Source organism: Mobula hypostoma, chromosome 13 (genome assembly GCF_963921235.1).
Source record: "Mobula hypostoma chromosome 13, sMobHyp1.1, whole genome shotgun sequence".
In the NCBI taxonomy this organism is placed as follows: domain Eukaryota; kingdom Metazoa; phylum Chordata; class Chondrichthyes; order Myliobatiformes; family Myliobatidae; genus Mobula; species Mobula hypostoma.
This window is the reverse complement of record NC_086109.1, coordinates 58365402-58383539: the sequence shown is the minus strand read 5'-3', so window position 1 is coordinate 58383539 and position 18138 is coordinate 58365402. Positions and strand designations below refer to the sequence as shown.

General features: G+C 42.9%; 1 protein-coding gene across 1 annotated transcript in view; it reads left to right on the top strand.

Annotated features, from left to right (window-relative positions):
• myo1ea (myosin IEa) overlaps window positions 1-18138 on the top strand; it is a 241425-nt gene that overhangs the window by 166119 nt on the left and 57168 nt on the right. Inside the window, exons 18-19 of the mRNA XM_063065755.1 lie at window positions 6343-6441; window positions 10306-10450. Coding sequence (XP_062921825.1) covers window positions 6343-6441; window positions 10306-10450 — 244 coding nt within the window. The remainder of the gene's footprint in view (window positions 1-6342; window positions 6442-10305; window positions 10451-18138) is intronic.

The window sequence follows — 18138 nt, the reverse complement described above, 5'->3', positions numbered from 1 at the left end:
AGCCACACTCCAATGAGGGTAAGAATAGGATGATTTGGCAGGTGAATGTGTGGCTGAGGGATCGGTGCAAAGGACAGGGTTTCAGATTTCTGGATCATTGGGACCTCTTCTCAGGAAGACATGGCCTTCAGGAACAAACAGGATGGGTTACACCTGAATGCAAGGGAGACCATTATGGGCAGGTTTGCTAGAGCAGTTGAGGAGGGTTTAAACTAATTTGACAGGGGGATGGGAACCAGAGTGATAGGGCTGAGGAGGGGCTGTTGGTAGACAAATAGATCAGGGGTCCTCAACATTTTTTGCACCATGGACCAGTTTAATATTGACAATATTCTTGCGGACTGGCCGACCGGGTGGGGGTGGTGTTCAAGTAGGGTTAAACTCAACTCAACACGTCTTTTACAGTTAGGGTTGCCAACTTTCTCACTCCCAAAGAAGGGACAAAAGTAGCAGTCAAATACAGGACACTTGGGTTTACCCTGAGAAAGACTACCATGAACATGAAGCCTTGCGCGGGCACGTGTGTGCGCGTGCGTGACGTGCACATATGTGACATGCGCTTGCGCGTACATGCCAATTTTTTTCCACAAATCAGTTTTGGCTTAATCTTCCTGACTGCACTGTACATACATTATTTCTACTTTATATGGGCTGTGTGTTTATCATATCATTCCTGCTTTTACTGTACGTTAGTGTTATTTTAGGTTTTATGTGTTACTTAGTATGATTTGGTAGGTTATTTTTTGGATCTGGGAACGCTCAAAATTTTTTCCCATATAAATTAATGGTAATTGCTTCTTCGCTTTACGCCATTTCGGCTTATGAACGGTTTCATAGGAATGCTCTACCTTAGCGGGGAAAATATGGGACAAGGGCAGTCCCGTATTGAACAGGCCAATTTAGCCCAATATACGGGATGTCCCAGCAAAAAGGGGACAGTTGGCAACCCTATGTTCAAGTTCAACAGTGTGTGACAGGGAATGAGGAAAGGTGCAGCTGACTCGTATCATTTCCTCGCGGCCCGGTGGTTGGGGACCGCTGTTCTAAAGGACAGATGATGCAAACGTGGTTAACAAGGGAAGTCAAAGACAACACTAAGCAAAAGAGAGAGCATATAATATAGCAAAAATTAGTGAGAATTTAGAAGATTGGGAAGCTTTTAAAAACCAACAGAAGGCAACTAAAAAGCCATAAGGAGAGAAAAGATAAAATATAAAGGGAAGCTAATATAAAAGAGGATGCCAAAAGTTTTTTGAGGTATATGAAGAGTAAAAGAGAGGCGAGAATGGATATTGGACCACTGGGAAAAGACGCTAGAGAGGTAGTAAAGGGGGACAAAGAAATGGCAGATGAACTAAATAGATATGTTTTGTCAATGTTCACTGTGGAAGACAACAGCAATATGCCAGAAATTCGAGAGTGTCAGGGGTCAGAAGTGAATGTAGTTGCTATTACTAAGGACGAAGTGCTCAGGAAACTGAAAGATCTGAAGGTAATTAAGTCGCCTGGCACAAATGGACTACTTCCCCGGGTTCTGACAGAGGTAGCTGAAGAGATTGTCAAGGTAATAATAATGATCTTCCAAGAATCACTAGATTCTGGAATGTTCCAAAGGGCTGGAAAGTTGCAAATGTCACCCCACTCTTTAAGAATGGAGGGAAGAAGAAGAAATTATAGACCAGCTCGCCTGACCTCAGTGGTTGGTAAGATGTTGGAACCTATTATTAAGGATGAGGTTTTGGGGTACATGGAGCCACATAATAAAATAGGCAAAGCCAGCATGGTTTCCTCAAGGGGAAACCTTGCCTGACAAATCTGTTGAAATTCTTTGAGGAAATAACAGAGGGGATAGACAAGAGAGAGTCAGTGGATTAATACACACAATGTGCTGGAGGAACTCAGCAGGTCAGGCAGCATCTATGAGTCAGTGGTTGCTGTTTATTTGGATTTTCAGAAGGCCTTTGACAAGGTGCCACACATGAGGCTGCTTAACAAGATAAGAGCCCGTGGTATTGCAGGGAAAGTACCAGTATGGATAGAAGATTGACTGACTGGCAGGAAGCAAAGAGTGGGAATAAAGGAGGCCTTTTCTGGTTGGGTAGTGGTGACTTGTGGTGTTCCACAAGGTTGATGTTGGAGCCACTTCTTTTTGCATTATAGGTCAATGATTTGGTTGATGGAATTGATGGCTTTGTGGCCAAATTTGCAGATGATATGATGGTAGTTGGAGGGGCCGGTAGTGCTGAGGAAGCAGGAACTCAGCATCAGACATATTGGGAGATTGAGCAAAGAAGCGTCAGATGGAATATAGTGTAGGGAAGTGTATGATCATGCACTTTGGTCGAAAGAATAACAGCGTAGACTATTTTTTAAATGGAGAAGATAATTCAAAAATTAGATGCCAAGGGACTTGGGACTTGAATCGCTTGAAGGTTGAATCAGTGGTAAAGAAGGCAAATGCAATGTTGCTATTCATTTCAAGCGGACTAGAATATAAGAGCAATGATGTGATACCGAGGCTTTCTGTGGCCGCACTTGGAGTATTGTGAGCATTTTTGGGCTTCTTATCTAAAAGAAGATATGCTGGCATTGTAGAGAGTCCAGAGGAGATTCACTAGAATGATTCCATGAATGAAACGGTTAACATGCGAAGAGTGTTTGATGGCTCTGGAACTGTACTTGATGAGGTTTAGAAGCATTGAGGGCGTGGGGGGGATTCTCATTGAAACCTATCACATATTGAAAGGCCGAGTGGATGTGGAGAGGATGTTTCCTATAGTGAGGGAGTCTGGGACCAGAGGGCACAGCATCAGAATAGAGGGACGTTCATTCAGAACAGGGATAAGGAGGAACTAAATTAGCCAGAGGGTGATGAATCTGTGGGATTCATCGCCACAGATAGCTGTGGAGGCCAAGTCATTGGGTGTATTTAAAGCAGATGTTGATAATTTCATGTTTAGTCGAGTTGTCAAAGGTTGCAGGGCGAAGGCAGGAGAATGGGTTGAAAAGGATAATGGTGGGCCTAATTTCTACTCCCGAGTCTTATGGGCAGACATGGAGTGGGAGGTGGGTCAATGAGAGAGTGGGTGTGGGGCAGTGGGAGGGTGCATGTGGATTGTTGAGAGGGTGGGGATGGGGTCGGGGAGTGGCGGGGTGTGAGTGGGGCTGTGGAAGGGAGGGGTCAGGTGGTGGGGTGCGGAGTGATGCAGTGGGAGAGTGAGGGTGTGATTTGGGAGTCGGAGGATTGGGTCAGGGTGGGGTCAGACAGTGGGGTTGGGGCAAGAAGCATGTGTCACTGTACTGGTGAGAGGGGAGGGTGTCAGGAAGTGGGAGAGGGTGGAGCGGTGAAAGGCTGGGCTTTTAGCGAGTAGGAGGGTGGGTGTGTGAGAGGGAAAGTACTGTGTGATTGTAGGGTGCTGTGAAGGTGGGCTTGGGTTATAGGGAGCAAAATTGTCACTGCAGGAGGGTGGGGTATTTGCAGTAAGATTGCATTGTGGCGGGCGGGGGGGGGGGGGAGTGCAGGTTTTATTTATTTATTTATTTATTGTGATACAGTGTAGAATAGGCCCTGCCAGACCTTCTAGTCACTGCACCCAGCAATCCCCCGATTCAATCTGAGCCTAATCACTGGACAGTTTACAATGACCAATCAACTTACCAACCGGTACATCTTCGGCCTGTGGGAGGAAACCGGAGCACCCGGAGGAAACCCTTGTGGTCACAGGGAGAATGCACAAACTCCTTAGTGGCAGCGGCGGGAATTGAACCTGGGTCGTCTGTACTGTAAAGCGTTGTGCTAACCACTATGCGAAGGGCTTTGACTGATATGGCAATTGCGGCTCACCCAAGGGGATTGACTGAAGTATTGTTTAAAGGGGTGATCATTCTAAAGGGATTGAATATTACGATTTATTTTATCACAATGCAAGCCTCAGCTGGGTCATAACACTCATCAGAAATGTGATCCTTTTGCAAAAAGCAGAAGGAACTGTACTTTTTGTTCTTGGACTCTGCCCTGCTGGGCCATTACGGGGCAGTTAAAAGTCAACCACGTTGATGTTGGCTTTGAAGTTGTGGACGGGGCTTTCTTTCCCCAAAGATTCCTTGAGAACAAGTTGATTTTTATTTACCATCTGTTAATGTTCCCTGAAATTCTCCAACAATCCGGCATCCAATTTTTCAGAAACCTTATTGATCTGGCACAAGGCTCACACATTGGTCCAGAACGTGAGCTAGGGGGTGCAGTGTGATTGAGGTTACAGCAAAGCATGAGGTGTGGGCCATGGCCTGTATGCGTGGCCAGAACTGGGAATGAATCTCACTTCTGAAACACCAGGGATCAGGAACTGGGGGTGGGGGGGGGGGGATGGAAATAGTGTAGGTTTGAATCTAGAGGCAGAGTCCACTGTGAGGAATTTGACAGAAGGCCATATACAGTGGCATGCAAAAGTTTGGGCCCTGGTCAAAATTTCTGTTACTGTGAATAGCTAAGCTAGTAAATAGATGACCTGATTTCCAAAAGGCATAAAGTTAAAGATGACACATTTCTTTAATATTTTAAGTAAGATTACTTTTTTATTTCCATCTTTTACAGTTTCAAAATAACAAAAAAGGAAAAGGGCCCGAAGCAAAAGTTTGGGCACCCTGCATGGTCAGTACTTAGTAACAGCTTGTAAACGCTTTCTGTAGCCAGCTAAGAGTCTTTCAATTCTTGTTTAGGGGATTTTCGCCCATTCTTCCTTGCAAAAGGCTTCTAGTTCTGTGAGATTCTTGGGTCGTCTTGCATGCACTGCTCTCGAGGTCTATCCACAGATTCTCGATGATGTTTAGGTCAGGGGACTGTGAGGGCCATGGCAAAACCTTCAGCTTGTGCCTCTTGAGGTAGTCCATTGTAGATTTTGAGGTGTGTTTAGGATCATTATCCTGTTGTAGAAGCCATCCTCTTTTCATCTTCAGCTTTTTTTACAAACGGTGTGATGTTTGCTTCCAGAATTTGCTGGTATTTAATTGAATTTATTCTTCCCTCTACCAGTAAATGTTCCCCGTGCCACTGGCTGCAACACAAGCCCAAAGCATGATCAATCCACCCCCGCTGCTTAACAGTTGGAGAGGTGTTCTTTTCATGAAATTCTGCACCCTTTTTTCTCCAAACATAACTTTGCTCATTGCGGCCAAAAAGTTCTATTTTAACTTCATCAGTCCACAGGACTTGTTTCCAAAATGCATCAGGCTTGTTTAGATGTTCCTCTGCAAACTTCTGATGCTGAATTTTGTGGTGAGGATGCAGGAAAGGTTTTCTTCTGATGACTCTTCCATGAAGGTCATATTTGTGTAGGTGTTGCTGCACTGTAGAACAGTGCACCACCACTCCAGAGTCTGTTAAATCTTCCTGAAGGTCTTTTGCGGTCAAATGGGGGTTTTGATTTGCCTTTCTAGCAATCCGACGAGCAATTCTCTCGGAAAGTTTTCTTGGTCTTCCAGACCTCAACTTGACCGCCACCGTTCCTGTTAACTGCCATTTCTTAATGACATTACGAACTGAGGAAACGGCTACCTGGAAACGCTTTGCTATCTTCTTAAAGCCTTCTCCTGCTTTGTGGACATCATTTATTTTAATTTTCAGAATGCTAGGCAGCTGCTTAGAGGAGCCCTTGCCTGCTGATTGTTGGGACAAGGTTTGAGGAGTCAGGGTATTTATAAAGCTTTGAAATTTGCATCACCTGGCCTTTCCTAACGATAACTATGAACAAGCCATAGCCCTAACAAGCTCATTAAGGTCTGAGACCTTGGTAAAAGTTATCTGAGAGCTCAAATCTCTTGGGGTACCCAAACTTCTGCATGGTGCTCCTTTCCTTTTTTTCACTCTAAAATTGTACAAAACAAAAATAATACACTAATCTTGCTTAAAATGTCGAAAAGACTGTTTCATCTTTATGACTTTTGGAGATCAGTTCATCTTCTACTCACTTAGCTATTCACAGTAACAGAAATTTTGACCAGGGGTGCCCAAACTTTTGCATGCCACTGATTCCCTCCCTTTTAAGTCACTGAGTTCACTGACAAAATTATTGTACTATTGTGTAGCAAGTGAGATGAAATAAGCCAGTGGTCTAGAAATAATGTTGTGTAACCAGTGGTCTAGAAACTGTTTTACCAGCACCACCAGATCTTGCTCAGCAAGCTCAAAATAAAATTTTCCTCATAAAAAGAGTACAGGTAAATCCAGACAACAGAAGATTTGATTTCCATTTAAACATAGGGTACCTTCTGGGAATGTTGCTTTGCCACACTAATTTTTCCAGATTCTGCCGTCCAATCAATTGTTGGTCGTTTTTCTTTTAGAGTTAAACATCAAGTGGAGTACCTGGGTTTAAAAGAAAACATCCGCGTGCGACGAGCGGGCTACGCATATAGACGAGTTTTTAAGAAGTTCTTACAAAGGTGGGAGCTTTTATGACTGAATTAATCTCACTTTTAGGCCCTTACTTTCCATCACTTCTTTTCTTCTCTCTCATTCACCGGCTCCTCTTTTACATAAAATTTTCTTACAATAAGTAAGTTTGTTTTTTGCCAAGACTTGTATTATTACTACTGACTTCCGCAGGTATAAAGAAGTTTTAGTGATATCCTTGTTGACATTTCTCATTGTAGGACATTGTGTTTGATCTGTATTTAGCCTTTTGATAGAAAGATGGCACTGTTTTGAGTTGGACTCAAATTGTCCAATATGTACATGCTCCCTCCCCCTTTCCTTCACCAGTCCCATCCCCTTTTCCCTTTTTCACCTTTTCTCCTTGCCTGCCCATTGCCTCCCTCTGGTGCTCCTGCCCCCTTTTCTTTCTTCCATGGCCTTTTGTCCTGCCCTATCAGACTCCCACTTCTCTAGCCCTGTATCTGTTTCACCAATTAATTTCCCAGCTCTTTACTTCATCCCTCCCTCTCCCAGTTTCACCTATCACCTTGTGTTTCTCTCTTCCGCTCCCCACCTTTTAATTCTACTCCTCGTCTTTTTTTCTCTCGTCCTATCAAAGGGTCTTGGACCAAACATCGACTGTACTTTTTTCCATAGATGCTGCCTGGTCTGTTGAGTGCCTTCAGCATTTTGTGTGTGTTACATGTTCTTCTGGCACTTTACATTCGGGTCAAAGTTCAAAGTACATGTATGTCAGCATATACAACCCTGTGATTTATTTTACTGCGGGCATACTTAGCCAAATTTATAGTATAGTAACTATAACAGGATCATGGAAGATCAACCAGAGTGCAGAAGACAACAAACTGTTCAAATGCAAATATAAATAAATAGCAATAATTAACAAGAACATGAGATAACAAGATAAAAAGTCCTTAAAGTGAGATCATTGGTTATAGGAATGGGCAAGTGAGTGTAGTTATCCTCTGTGTTCAAGAGCCTGATAGTTGTGAGATAGTAACTGTTCTTGAACTGGGTCATTATGCTTCAAGTAAATTTCTTTAAATGAAAATCTAAATTTGGATCTGAAAACAATGGGTGAGCCTCCTTGAGGGTGATGGAGGAAGTCTTCAGTACAAGATCCTTCAATCCATTGAAGAACTCTTTCGTCCAAGCCACTTGTTTTTAAAAATAACTGTCTACTTTTCAAGAAGACCTGATCTCAATTAACAAAGGGACATAAAGTGGCATCCCTGACAATGCAGCTTTCATGTAATACTGAATGAAAACCAAGTTTGTCTGTATTCATCCCAGTTAAGAGAATACTCTACACTACCAGTATTTGGATGCTAAGAGTGAAGTCTCCTCTCTTTTATGTTTCCAAATATGTTGAGCCAGGGGATATGACCATGTATATTTATATGAATCCTAGAGAAATCATATTCGTGCTCTGTTTTGAATAAACCAAAATCACATACCTAACTTTTCATGCTGTTTTAGAACCAGAGTTTCTTGACTTCAAATGAGATTAATTTGCTTTTAATTTTAAGAATCAGTTTACTCATGTTAAAGCACTGAGCATATACTGTATATTTAGTGGTATTTTGCAGGTTAATGGGATAACTGTTAATTGCTCCCAACCATGCAGTCTGGTATAGAAATCTCAGCCGTAAATTCAACATCCAGCTTTTTTACAGAAAGTTTTCGTTTTGCACATGTAGTTTGTCAAAACTATTTAATTGGGATGGCAGTCAGCCATCATAAAGTTGTACTTGCTTATCCTGATCAAATCTTTAAAATGTACTGGGTGCCTTAAAACAGAGATTATAAGTACAGTCTTGTTTATAAAAGCTGTCCATCAAATATATTACCTAGACATAAGGTTGTGTTTCTTGAAATATCCCTCAAAATATCATTCTCAGAATTAGAATCGGGTTTAATAGCAGAAGTAACTAAAGAGAAGACTTTTGCCATTACCTTTGCTTTTCGTTTTAGTTCTTGTCTGTTTTAAAGTTTGATGGTATTGAGGGAATAATATCATTTCTAAAAATACTCTTTCTGACTTGAAGGGACTGTTTGAACAGCAGAGGATGATATAGTTGATGCACTGTAAAGTGTATGTTAAAATCCAGTTTAAGCCCCAGTCAGCGTATTTCTGAGCCATCTAGTTTATTGGAAAAGTTAATTCATTGTTTTAACTGATCATTGACTTTGGCCGTCAAGTCTCAAAACTAGACTTCTCCATGTCTGGACAGACTGTGGGAGTGTAGCACCATTCTCCATTTTACCTAGGTATCACAGCACAGAGGAAATGCTAGTCCATCATTTCACCTTTCTTTGAACACAATGTTTAAACAAATTCAACAATAACTGGAGTACAAATAGTGGATTCTGAAGGTACAAACTTCTGGAACTGATGTTAACCAGGAGAGTGGTGTGAAACCCTTGTCTAATACAAGTGATTGTTCATACAACATGAGGCTCTAGATTTCTGAGTAAATCAACAATATGAATGGAATACTTAATTTCTTTGGATAAGCTGATAACTTGAATATTTGAACATTATAATATTATTAATATTTGAATATTCAAGGTTAATAATGAATGGGTTTTATTCTTCTGGGTAAATTTATTGGAATAATTCTAATAGGTACAGAGGAGATGTCAGAGGTAAGTTTTTTTTCCCCGCAGTGAGTGTTGAGTGTGTGGAATGGGCTGCTGGCGGTGATGGAGGCGATACAATAGGGTCCTTTAAGAGACTCCTGGATGGATACATGGAGCTTAGAAAAAATAGAGGGCTATGGGTAAGCCTAGGTAGTTCTAAGGTAAGGACATGTTCGGCATAGCTTTGTGGGCTGAAGGGCCTGTATTGTGCTGTAGGTTATCTATGTTTCTAATGATGAAATCAAAGTGATAGTGCTGTGTGGATGTGGGTAGGAACTCTTTATGGTAATATAGTCACCCCATGACCAAAATGTGTATTAAATCTAAAGCAGAGACAATATCTAAATAGTTGCATATTAAGAAGCTGTAGACCATAAGATATAGGAGCAGAATTAGGCCATTTGGTCCATCGAGTCTGCTGCTGTAGAGGATGGAGTAGCAATGCTGGGGTGTGACCTGTTGAGTTCTGTGAGTTCGGCTTTTGGAGTAAACGCTGGTTGTGGAGAGGAGCCAACTGGTGGAATGAGGGCTGTGTATATTTTTGGCTTAACAGAAGATTTTGAGCTGATGTTTGGCCAGGGCATAAAGGGCTTGGGAGGTTGAAGAATGACGAGACTCAAAAGAAATGAGGAATTCAATGCAATGATTTAGCAGAAAGGAGAAAGGAAGGAATGGTTGTCGTGAGCGTGTTTGTGGAACTGTGGGTGTAGGGACCTGCTTGACTAATTAAGACAATTTACGATTGGAATCTTAACGTGCACCTACAACTAGGATATTTATAAAGTAAGGTTTTCTTTGGCTCGCCAGTTCCAGTATGAATTACTTAAATTGCACAAAATTACTGCTGTCATTTTGCTTAGAACATAATGATTTAGTGTTAAAATTACCTCTGGCCATGATAAAAAATTGGCAAATAGAAGTTATTGTAACATTACAACATGTGTGGGCTCTCGAGGGTTAATGAATATTGAATATATTCATCAGCTCTGCAAGGATCAGTTGGGTACTTTGAAAAGAAGAAAAGTTCCATGTTGACCAAAAAGAAAAGTTTATAGATTTGATTTTTTTTATCTTACCATTTATTGATATGTTGTTCACGTTTAAAAGTAAATCTCTTAACTGGTTATCTTAGCTTGAGCGTAAACTATTAGGAACAGTGAAATTAAAGCTGGGGAACTGTATAAAGGCATTCTCTGAGAAAAAGTTGCTTATGCACCTTTCCACTACAGGTATGCCATCCTGACCAAAGAGACGTGGCCTTCTTGGAGAGGAGATGAGAAGCAAGGAGTGGTCTTTCTCCTCCGATCTGTCAACATGGACTCTGATCAATACCAGATGGGCAAAAATAAAGTCTTCATTAAAGCTCCAGAGTCTGTAGGTGAACTCGTTTTACTTTACCTGATCCCTCCTCATTGCCTCAGCTCAGTGACAGGATTGCAGTGCAGAAGGAATTCACTTGAAAGGTCTGCTTCACCCATTTTATAATTGTGGGTTTTGTGGGCTGGAAGTCAATAAACCTTCCAAAATTGATTTTTTTTTCTCCCCCTGTCAAGCAAGTGTGTTTTCCTAAGAATTATTCTGTCTGACTGAACATGCTTTGATATTGCAAATTCACCACTTGTCCTTCCTCTGTCACCGTTATATCTGGTAAATAATACTTATTTCTTCCTCATCACCTGCTCACTCTTAAATGGAATGAATTGTTATGTCAGAGTACTGGAACAGAATGAGATCTGGACTTTATGGGCACGTCTCTGAAAAGAAAGCATTAAATTGGCAGAGGTTCGTTCACAAAAACTCTTTTAAAAAGCTTCTTTTATTTTTCTGTTTTGGGGAAAGATGGAGCCTTGATGGACTGACCATCTGGTTTGTCAAGAACGTGGGTGGACTTTATCGTTAGGAGTAACTGAGCTGGCCAGTTAGCATTCTTCAGCTTCCAATTTTGTCTGAAGTTTTATTTGGCTCTGGTCTCCGAACCAAAATTGTTGCAATGGCCAATGGCAAAACATCTCACTGCCTCGACCGAGCTACCTCAATCTTACTGAGATGTTGTGTGCATCTGGACTCTCGTGCCCTGGGAAGCATCCTGTGGTGTCAGTGGTACATGAAACCCTAAACTCCAGATTCTCAATGTCCTATAAGTGTGTTTGAAAAGTTGTGGAGCTCGTTAATCTCAGCTATTGTCAGGAAGGTCTCCATATAATTAACTAAAATAGGAAATAGTGGAAATCTTCAACAGGTGAAGCAGCAGCTGTAGAAACAGAAGAGGTTTGTGTGCAGTTGGCAGTAAGCTCGCTCCCCTCTCTGTCTCTGTGCCTTACAGCACATAATGCACTGGAGGTTCATTAGCCTTTAGCAGCATCTGTTGGCTGTTGGTCCATTTCATTAATCCCGATGGAAAGATAATCGGAAATGAAGTCGTAAACAACAGGAATTCTGCAGATGCTGGAAATTCAAGCAACACACATCAAAGTTGCTGGTGAACACAGCAGGCCAGGCATCATCTCTAGGAAGAGGTACCAGGCAGCATCTCTAGGAAGAGGTAACCCCTCCCCCTCCCACTTTCAAATCTCTTACTAACTCTTCCTTCAGTTAGTCCTGACGAAGGGTCTCGGCCTGAAACGTCGACTGTACCTCTTCCTAGAGATGCTGCCTGGCCTGCTGCGTTCTCCAGCAACTTTGATGTGTGTTGTTGGAAATGAAGTCTCTGTTTTAATTGATGTTAATCATTTAAATGAATTGACATAAATGAATGCCCCAAAATCAATTTATTATTTTAAAATATTGTTTAAATTACTAAAAATAAGTTTCATCAATTTTTATCTCTCTGACCAGCAAATCCTGTGAGTGTGGTGAAAGGGTGCAGAATATTGAACACGTTCTGTGCAACTGCCCACTCTCACCTCACCTCACCTCTCCCCCTGATTTAGCTGACACTGACCTGCTCAACATCAACCAAGCAACACTAGAGTGGCTGGCTGTCTGGTGTGACAAGCTATGATGATGATCTCTCTGATCATCAGGGATATTTAAAGACTGTGGAAAGGCCTTTGGCAGCACGTGCTGTCAGGAGATCCTCAGGGCAGACTTGCCTGAGAACAGGGAGCCACTCTCGGACCACTCCTGTCTGCAGACAGCCATGACAGCCAGGCCTCTGTGATACGCTGAGCTGCACGAGCTGTGTAACGACAACAGGCAGGGACCGTAGGCAGAAATAACAGTCACCCTGCTTTACTGGCCTTTAGCCCCATTCTGATGTAACATGATGGATCTGAAACACTAGTTTTTTTTTCTCTCTCTGCAGATGCTGAGAATTTCCATCATTTTCTGTCTTGTTTCTAGATTCCAGCATCTGCTGCAGTTTGCTTTTGGTTCAGAAAACTGAACATATCCATTATTTCTTACTAGGTAGCTCAATCATATTTGGAGATACTTCTTGCTTCTGTGTTTATTTATTGTCTATATTTATTATATAAATATATAATAATAAAATTAAACTAACACCAGGATAAATTTACTCTGTCTAGACCAGGGGTTCCCAACCTGAGGACCATGGACTCTTTGGTTGATGGTAGGGGTCCATGTCATAAAAAGGGTTGGGAACCCCTGGTCCAGATGAACTAAGTGTTCCGAAATACTCCTAGTAATCATGTAGAGCTCCAGAAAGTTTGATACATCCTCGTATCCTGTTAGCCAAATGATAACAAATCTTCATGCAGAAGGATTTATCTATTTGATGCCATCATTGCCGATGTGTACAGAATGGCTGATGATGGGGAAGTGACAAAAAGTGCTTTTGTCAGGCTGCCAAAGACTTGAATTGAACTTTGCTCATTAATACCTGATACACTGAAGCACATGGTTTAGTTTGAGACCAATCTGACTTTGATCCACAATCTTTCCCGCACCAGTTTAACTGTCTACCCTCAGTGATATGAAAGGCAAGTTGGTGATGGATTAGTGACTTATCCCATTCCTGGCTTACTGTCCCACTGAAGTTGTGTCCCACATTTCCAGAGTTGGAAGTTAGCCGGGAGAGGTCAGTATAATATATCCATAAGAAAATGGATGAACAATCAGGTTAAACTAATAATATTAATGAAGCAGTCCTATTGGTAAGGAATTTATATTACTTTTACTTCAAGGTTCCCTCGGCAAGGAAAATTTCCCGAGTCCAATATTATTTGTGATTTCTGAACTTTCAACCTGTTGATCTGTGTTCCCAGGGTAGCTTGTTTGCAGTTACCTCAATGTTAATGCATCACTCTCCAATTAGTCACAAGGGATGTCTTACAATTTCCTTTATATTTCAAAGAAGTGTTCAAATCAGACAGTATGTTTAGTCTTTTCGAAACAGCAGTTGCAAGTTGACACAGGAAATGACAAGCTGCTGAGAAATGCCAGCATGGTCTGTTTATACATCAGCACTGAAAGCTCAAGGCAAACTTTGTGGCAAAGTGAAGCTGGGCAGTAAATCAAGATTGTCTTGGCCAATTACTGTAAAACTGTCCTCTTGGCATGTAATCTGACACTAAATCCACACTGTTAGCTCTCAGGAGGCTCCCTTCTGTATCCTGCTGCTTTCCCATAAAATAGAAGTTTTGTTTGAAACTGTAAATCTGCACATCAAAGAGTAAATCGGACCTTCATCTATTTGCCTGCTTTTGTTTGAGCTTTTGGTTTTAAAAGCGGTGCCCTCACCCCCAGTGTGACTGCCCATGACAGCGGAAGACTGAATCGGGTTAGTTAGGAAGATTCCCGTGTTGAATTCCCCTGTGCTGATCTGAGCCAGGATGACAGGTGGTGGTAAGTATTTCAGTTGCCAGAGTTCAGGGAGGAGAGAATCCCATCATTATCATTCCTGACTGTTGGCATGGATGAGGAATACATGGGCTCAGTTAATCAGAAGCAGGGGTATTATTATTTTTTTATTTTATTGAGATATAGTGCAGATTAGGCCCTTCACGATACCCAGCAGTACCCAATTTAATCCTAGCGTAAATACGAGACGATTTACAATGACCAATTAACCTTTGGACATCTTTGAACTGTGGGAGGAAACTGGAGCACCCGGAGGAAACCCACACGGTTATGGGGAGAACGTACAAACTCCTTTCAGGCGGCGGTGGGAATTGAACCCGTGTCACCTGTACTGTAAAGCGTGGTGCTAACCACTACACTACTGTGCTGCCCCTGGCACGTCACTGAGATATGTTATGAGGTTTGTTGTTTTGTGGCAGCAGTACAGAGCAAAACATGAAAAAAAAATTCTACAAGTTCAGTAAGAAACCTATGGATGTGTGTCTGCATTTGAACGTGCATCTTCGGGATCCTGTGCCTCTGCCCTGAAGGCAGGACCAGGAAGAGGGCATGTCCTCGCGGTGAGGGTGAGGGTCCCCAGTGATGGGTGCCACCCTCTTCAGGCACTGCCTTTTGAAGATGTCCTCGATGGTGGTAAGGCTGAGTTGTGTGAGATTACAATCTTGTGCAACACCAAGCGGTGTTGTGACCACTCAGAATGCTGTCCATGGTACATGGGTCGAAGTCGATAGAGTTTTATTAACATATTAAATTCCTTTAAACTCCTAATGAAGTAGAGCTGCTGGCCGGAGGCCTGTATGTAACCCGGATCGGGATCCTTTAACTGTCAGAATCAGGTTTTTACAATTGACATGTCTGTTGCTTTGTGGCAGCAGTACAATGCAATACCTAATAAAAAATTACTAAGTTAAAGTAAATAGGTGGAAAAATAGATGGTGAAAAAAGAGGGCAGAATAGTGAGATAGTGTTCCTAGGTTCATGAACAATTCAGAAATCTGATGGTAAAGGGAAGGAAGTCCTAAACATCATCTTTAGTCTCCTGTACAGTTGTGATGAAAAGAGAGCATGTCGTAGATGGTGAGAATCCTTGATGGATGGATCCATAATGGATGCAGACTTGTTGAGGTATTACCTTTTGAAGGTGGAGAGGCCAGTGCTCATGATGGAACCAGCTGAGTCTACGGCCCTCCACAGCCTTTTCCCGATCTTGTGCATTGGCATGTCCATGCCACGCAGTGACATGACCAGATAGAAGCCCCTCCACGGTACATCTGTGGAAATTCGCTTGAGTCTCTGGAGGCATACCAAATTTTCACAAATTCCTCATGAAATACAGCTGCGACGTGCCATCTTTGTAATGGCATCAATATGTTGGACCCAGGATAGATCCACCAAGGTGTTTGTACCCAGGAACCTGAAGCTGCTCACCGCTGATCCCTCACTGAGGACTGGAGTGTGTTCTTCAATTTCCCCTTCCTGAACTCCACTAGCTTACTGATGTCGAGTGCAAGGTTGTCATTGTCACACCATTAAACCAGCCGATCTATCTCACTCCTGTATGCCTCTTTGTCACCATTGCGATTCTGCCAGCAAACGTAGAGCTGGGGTCTGAGCTCAGCCTAGCCACGCAGTAATGCAAGCAGAAAGAGTAAAGCAGTGGGCTAAAATGCATCCTTGAGGTGCACGTGTGGTGCTCGTCAGTGAGGAGGAGATGCTATTTCTGATCTGCTTTGCAGCACTCTCCTATAGTCAGAACCAACTGTAGACATTTGCTGACAAAATTTACTCAATGAAAATGGTTATTCAAACAGGATGCCGGAAGATAATCAGAATCCATGCCCTCAAGAGGATAGGGAGAACATATTTATGAAGATGTGCTCCTAAGCAATGCCTTAAATGGTCAGACAACTGAGACTAGTGAGAAGGTTGAACAGACCATCACTTTTGTTACTTCCCCCAGAAGCCCAGGTGAAATCTTCCTTTCAAACTTCAAAACTTCAACACAACAGTTGTTCTAAATTCCTGGACCTTGAAGCAAGAAACTATGTCACTTTGGCCCAGGGCTCAGTACCATTCAAAGCCTCAGAGAGGTGCTTAGACCAAAAATGACCTGGAGGGAAGGCTCTGGGGTATCATCATCCTTTTCATTTATCCTAGGGTCTGTTCTTCTTCACCTGACCTCAGTCTGGGTGGATAATTCAGAGTTCAAAGTAAATTTATTATCAAAGCACCAACATTTACAATCCTGAGATTAATTTTCTTGTGCGAATTCAACATAAATACAAGCAACATCCTAGAATCAGTGAAAAACCATACACGACAAAATGGGCGAAGAACCAATGGGCAAAACAGTACAAAGCTCAGACATCCCACCTCTCCCGGAAGTTCCAGGAGTCTCCCGCAAATTAATAGTGGCTCCCTGATGCCCGCAAATTATATACAATGTCCCGGAAATTGATTTTTTTGAGAGTGAGCGTGAGAGAACGCGTGAGAGTGAGCGAGCGCAAGAGCAAGAAAGCAAGCACGAGAGAGCGAGCGCGAGTGAGAGCAACCACGAGGCAGAGAGTGTGGGAGCAAGAGAGAGAGCGAGAAAACAAGAGCGAGAAAGCAAGCACAAGAGAGCGAGTGCGAGTGAGAGCAACCACGAAAGAGTGCAAGAGCGAGAAAACAAGTGCGAGAGAGAGTGAGAGCGAGAAAGCAAGCGCTAGAGAGCGAGTGCGAGTGAGAGCAACCACAAGACGAGAGTGTGGGAGCAAGAGAGAGAGCGAGAAAGCAAGCGCGAGTGAGAGTGACCACGAGCGAGAGAGCGCGCGTGCGATATAGAGAGAGCAAGAGAGTTCCAAAAAAAGTCAGAGTGGCAGAGTGTTCCAAAAAGAAAATATAAAATGTACGTCACCCCAGACTACACTGAAGTGTACCCCTGTCTAATAGGGGTAAAAATAATGCCAGTGTTGCTCGCTGCACTGTTTGCAACAGTGACTTTTCTATTGCCCATGGTGGGTTAAGACTGTAAAAGACATGTTGAGGTGAGTTTAACAGGTGTCATTCGTTCATTAGCACAGCTAACGTTATTTAAACTAGCTGGTTGGCTGCTAAGGAGCTACTCTATTGCAGACATCCCACCTCTCCCGGAAGTCTCCCGCAAATAGATGGTGCTACCTCCCTGAAATGAGTTTTTGCAGGCTGAGATGTCTGAAAATGTGCAAATAAAAAAAGAAAAAAAACAAAATAATAACAAATAAATAAACAACAAGTTTTGAGAACATGAGATGTACTGACTCTGCAGCTGTGGGCACTCACTTCAGTGCCGACCCTGGCACCACGGCTGCGGGCTCCCGTGCCAGCTGCAACACCAAGCTGGCTACGTAGCCACTGGGCTCCCGCGCCAGCTGCAACACCAAGCTGGCTACGTAGCCACTGGGCTCCCGCGCCAGCTGCAACACCAAGCTGGCTACGTAGCCACTGGGCTCCTGTGCCAGCTGCAACACCAAGCTGGCTACGTAGCTGTGGGCTGCAGCTACTGGGCCCCTGGGCTGGTTGCAGGATTCAACCTGCAAATTAACCTTTAATGAATCCTGCACAAAGACTACTAAGTCCCTTGGCACCTTTGAATTTGAATTTTCTCCCCGTTTTGAAAATAGCCTATGCTTTTATTCCTTCTACCAAAGTGCATGACTATACACTTCCCAACACTGTGTTCCATCTACCATTTCTTTGCCCATTCTCCTAGTCTGTCCAAGTCCTAATGCAGCCTCTCTGCTTCCTCAACGCTACCTGCCCTTCCTCCTATCTTTGTATCGTCCACAAACTTGGCCACAATGCCTCAATTTCACAATGTAAGTTGTTGACATACAATGTAAAAAGAATTGGTCCCAACACCAACCCCTGTGGAACACCACTAGTCACTGGCAGCTATTCCAAAAAGGATCCCTTTATTCCCACTCTTTTCCTCCTGCCGATCATGCTGGCTACGGCCTATTTTATCATGTGCCTCCAGCTACCCAAAACCACATCCTTAACATCGACTCCAACATCTTCCCAACCATTGATATCAGGCTTACTGGCCTATAGTTTTCTTTCTTCTGCCTCCCTCCCTTCTTGAAGAGTGAGTGACACTTGCAGTTTTCCAATCCTCCGGAACCATGCCAGAATCTATTGATTTGTGATAGATCATTACTAGTACCTCCACAATCTCTTCAGCCACCTCTTTTAGAACCCTGGGGTATAGTCCTACAGGTCCA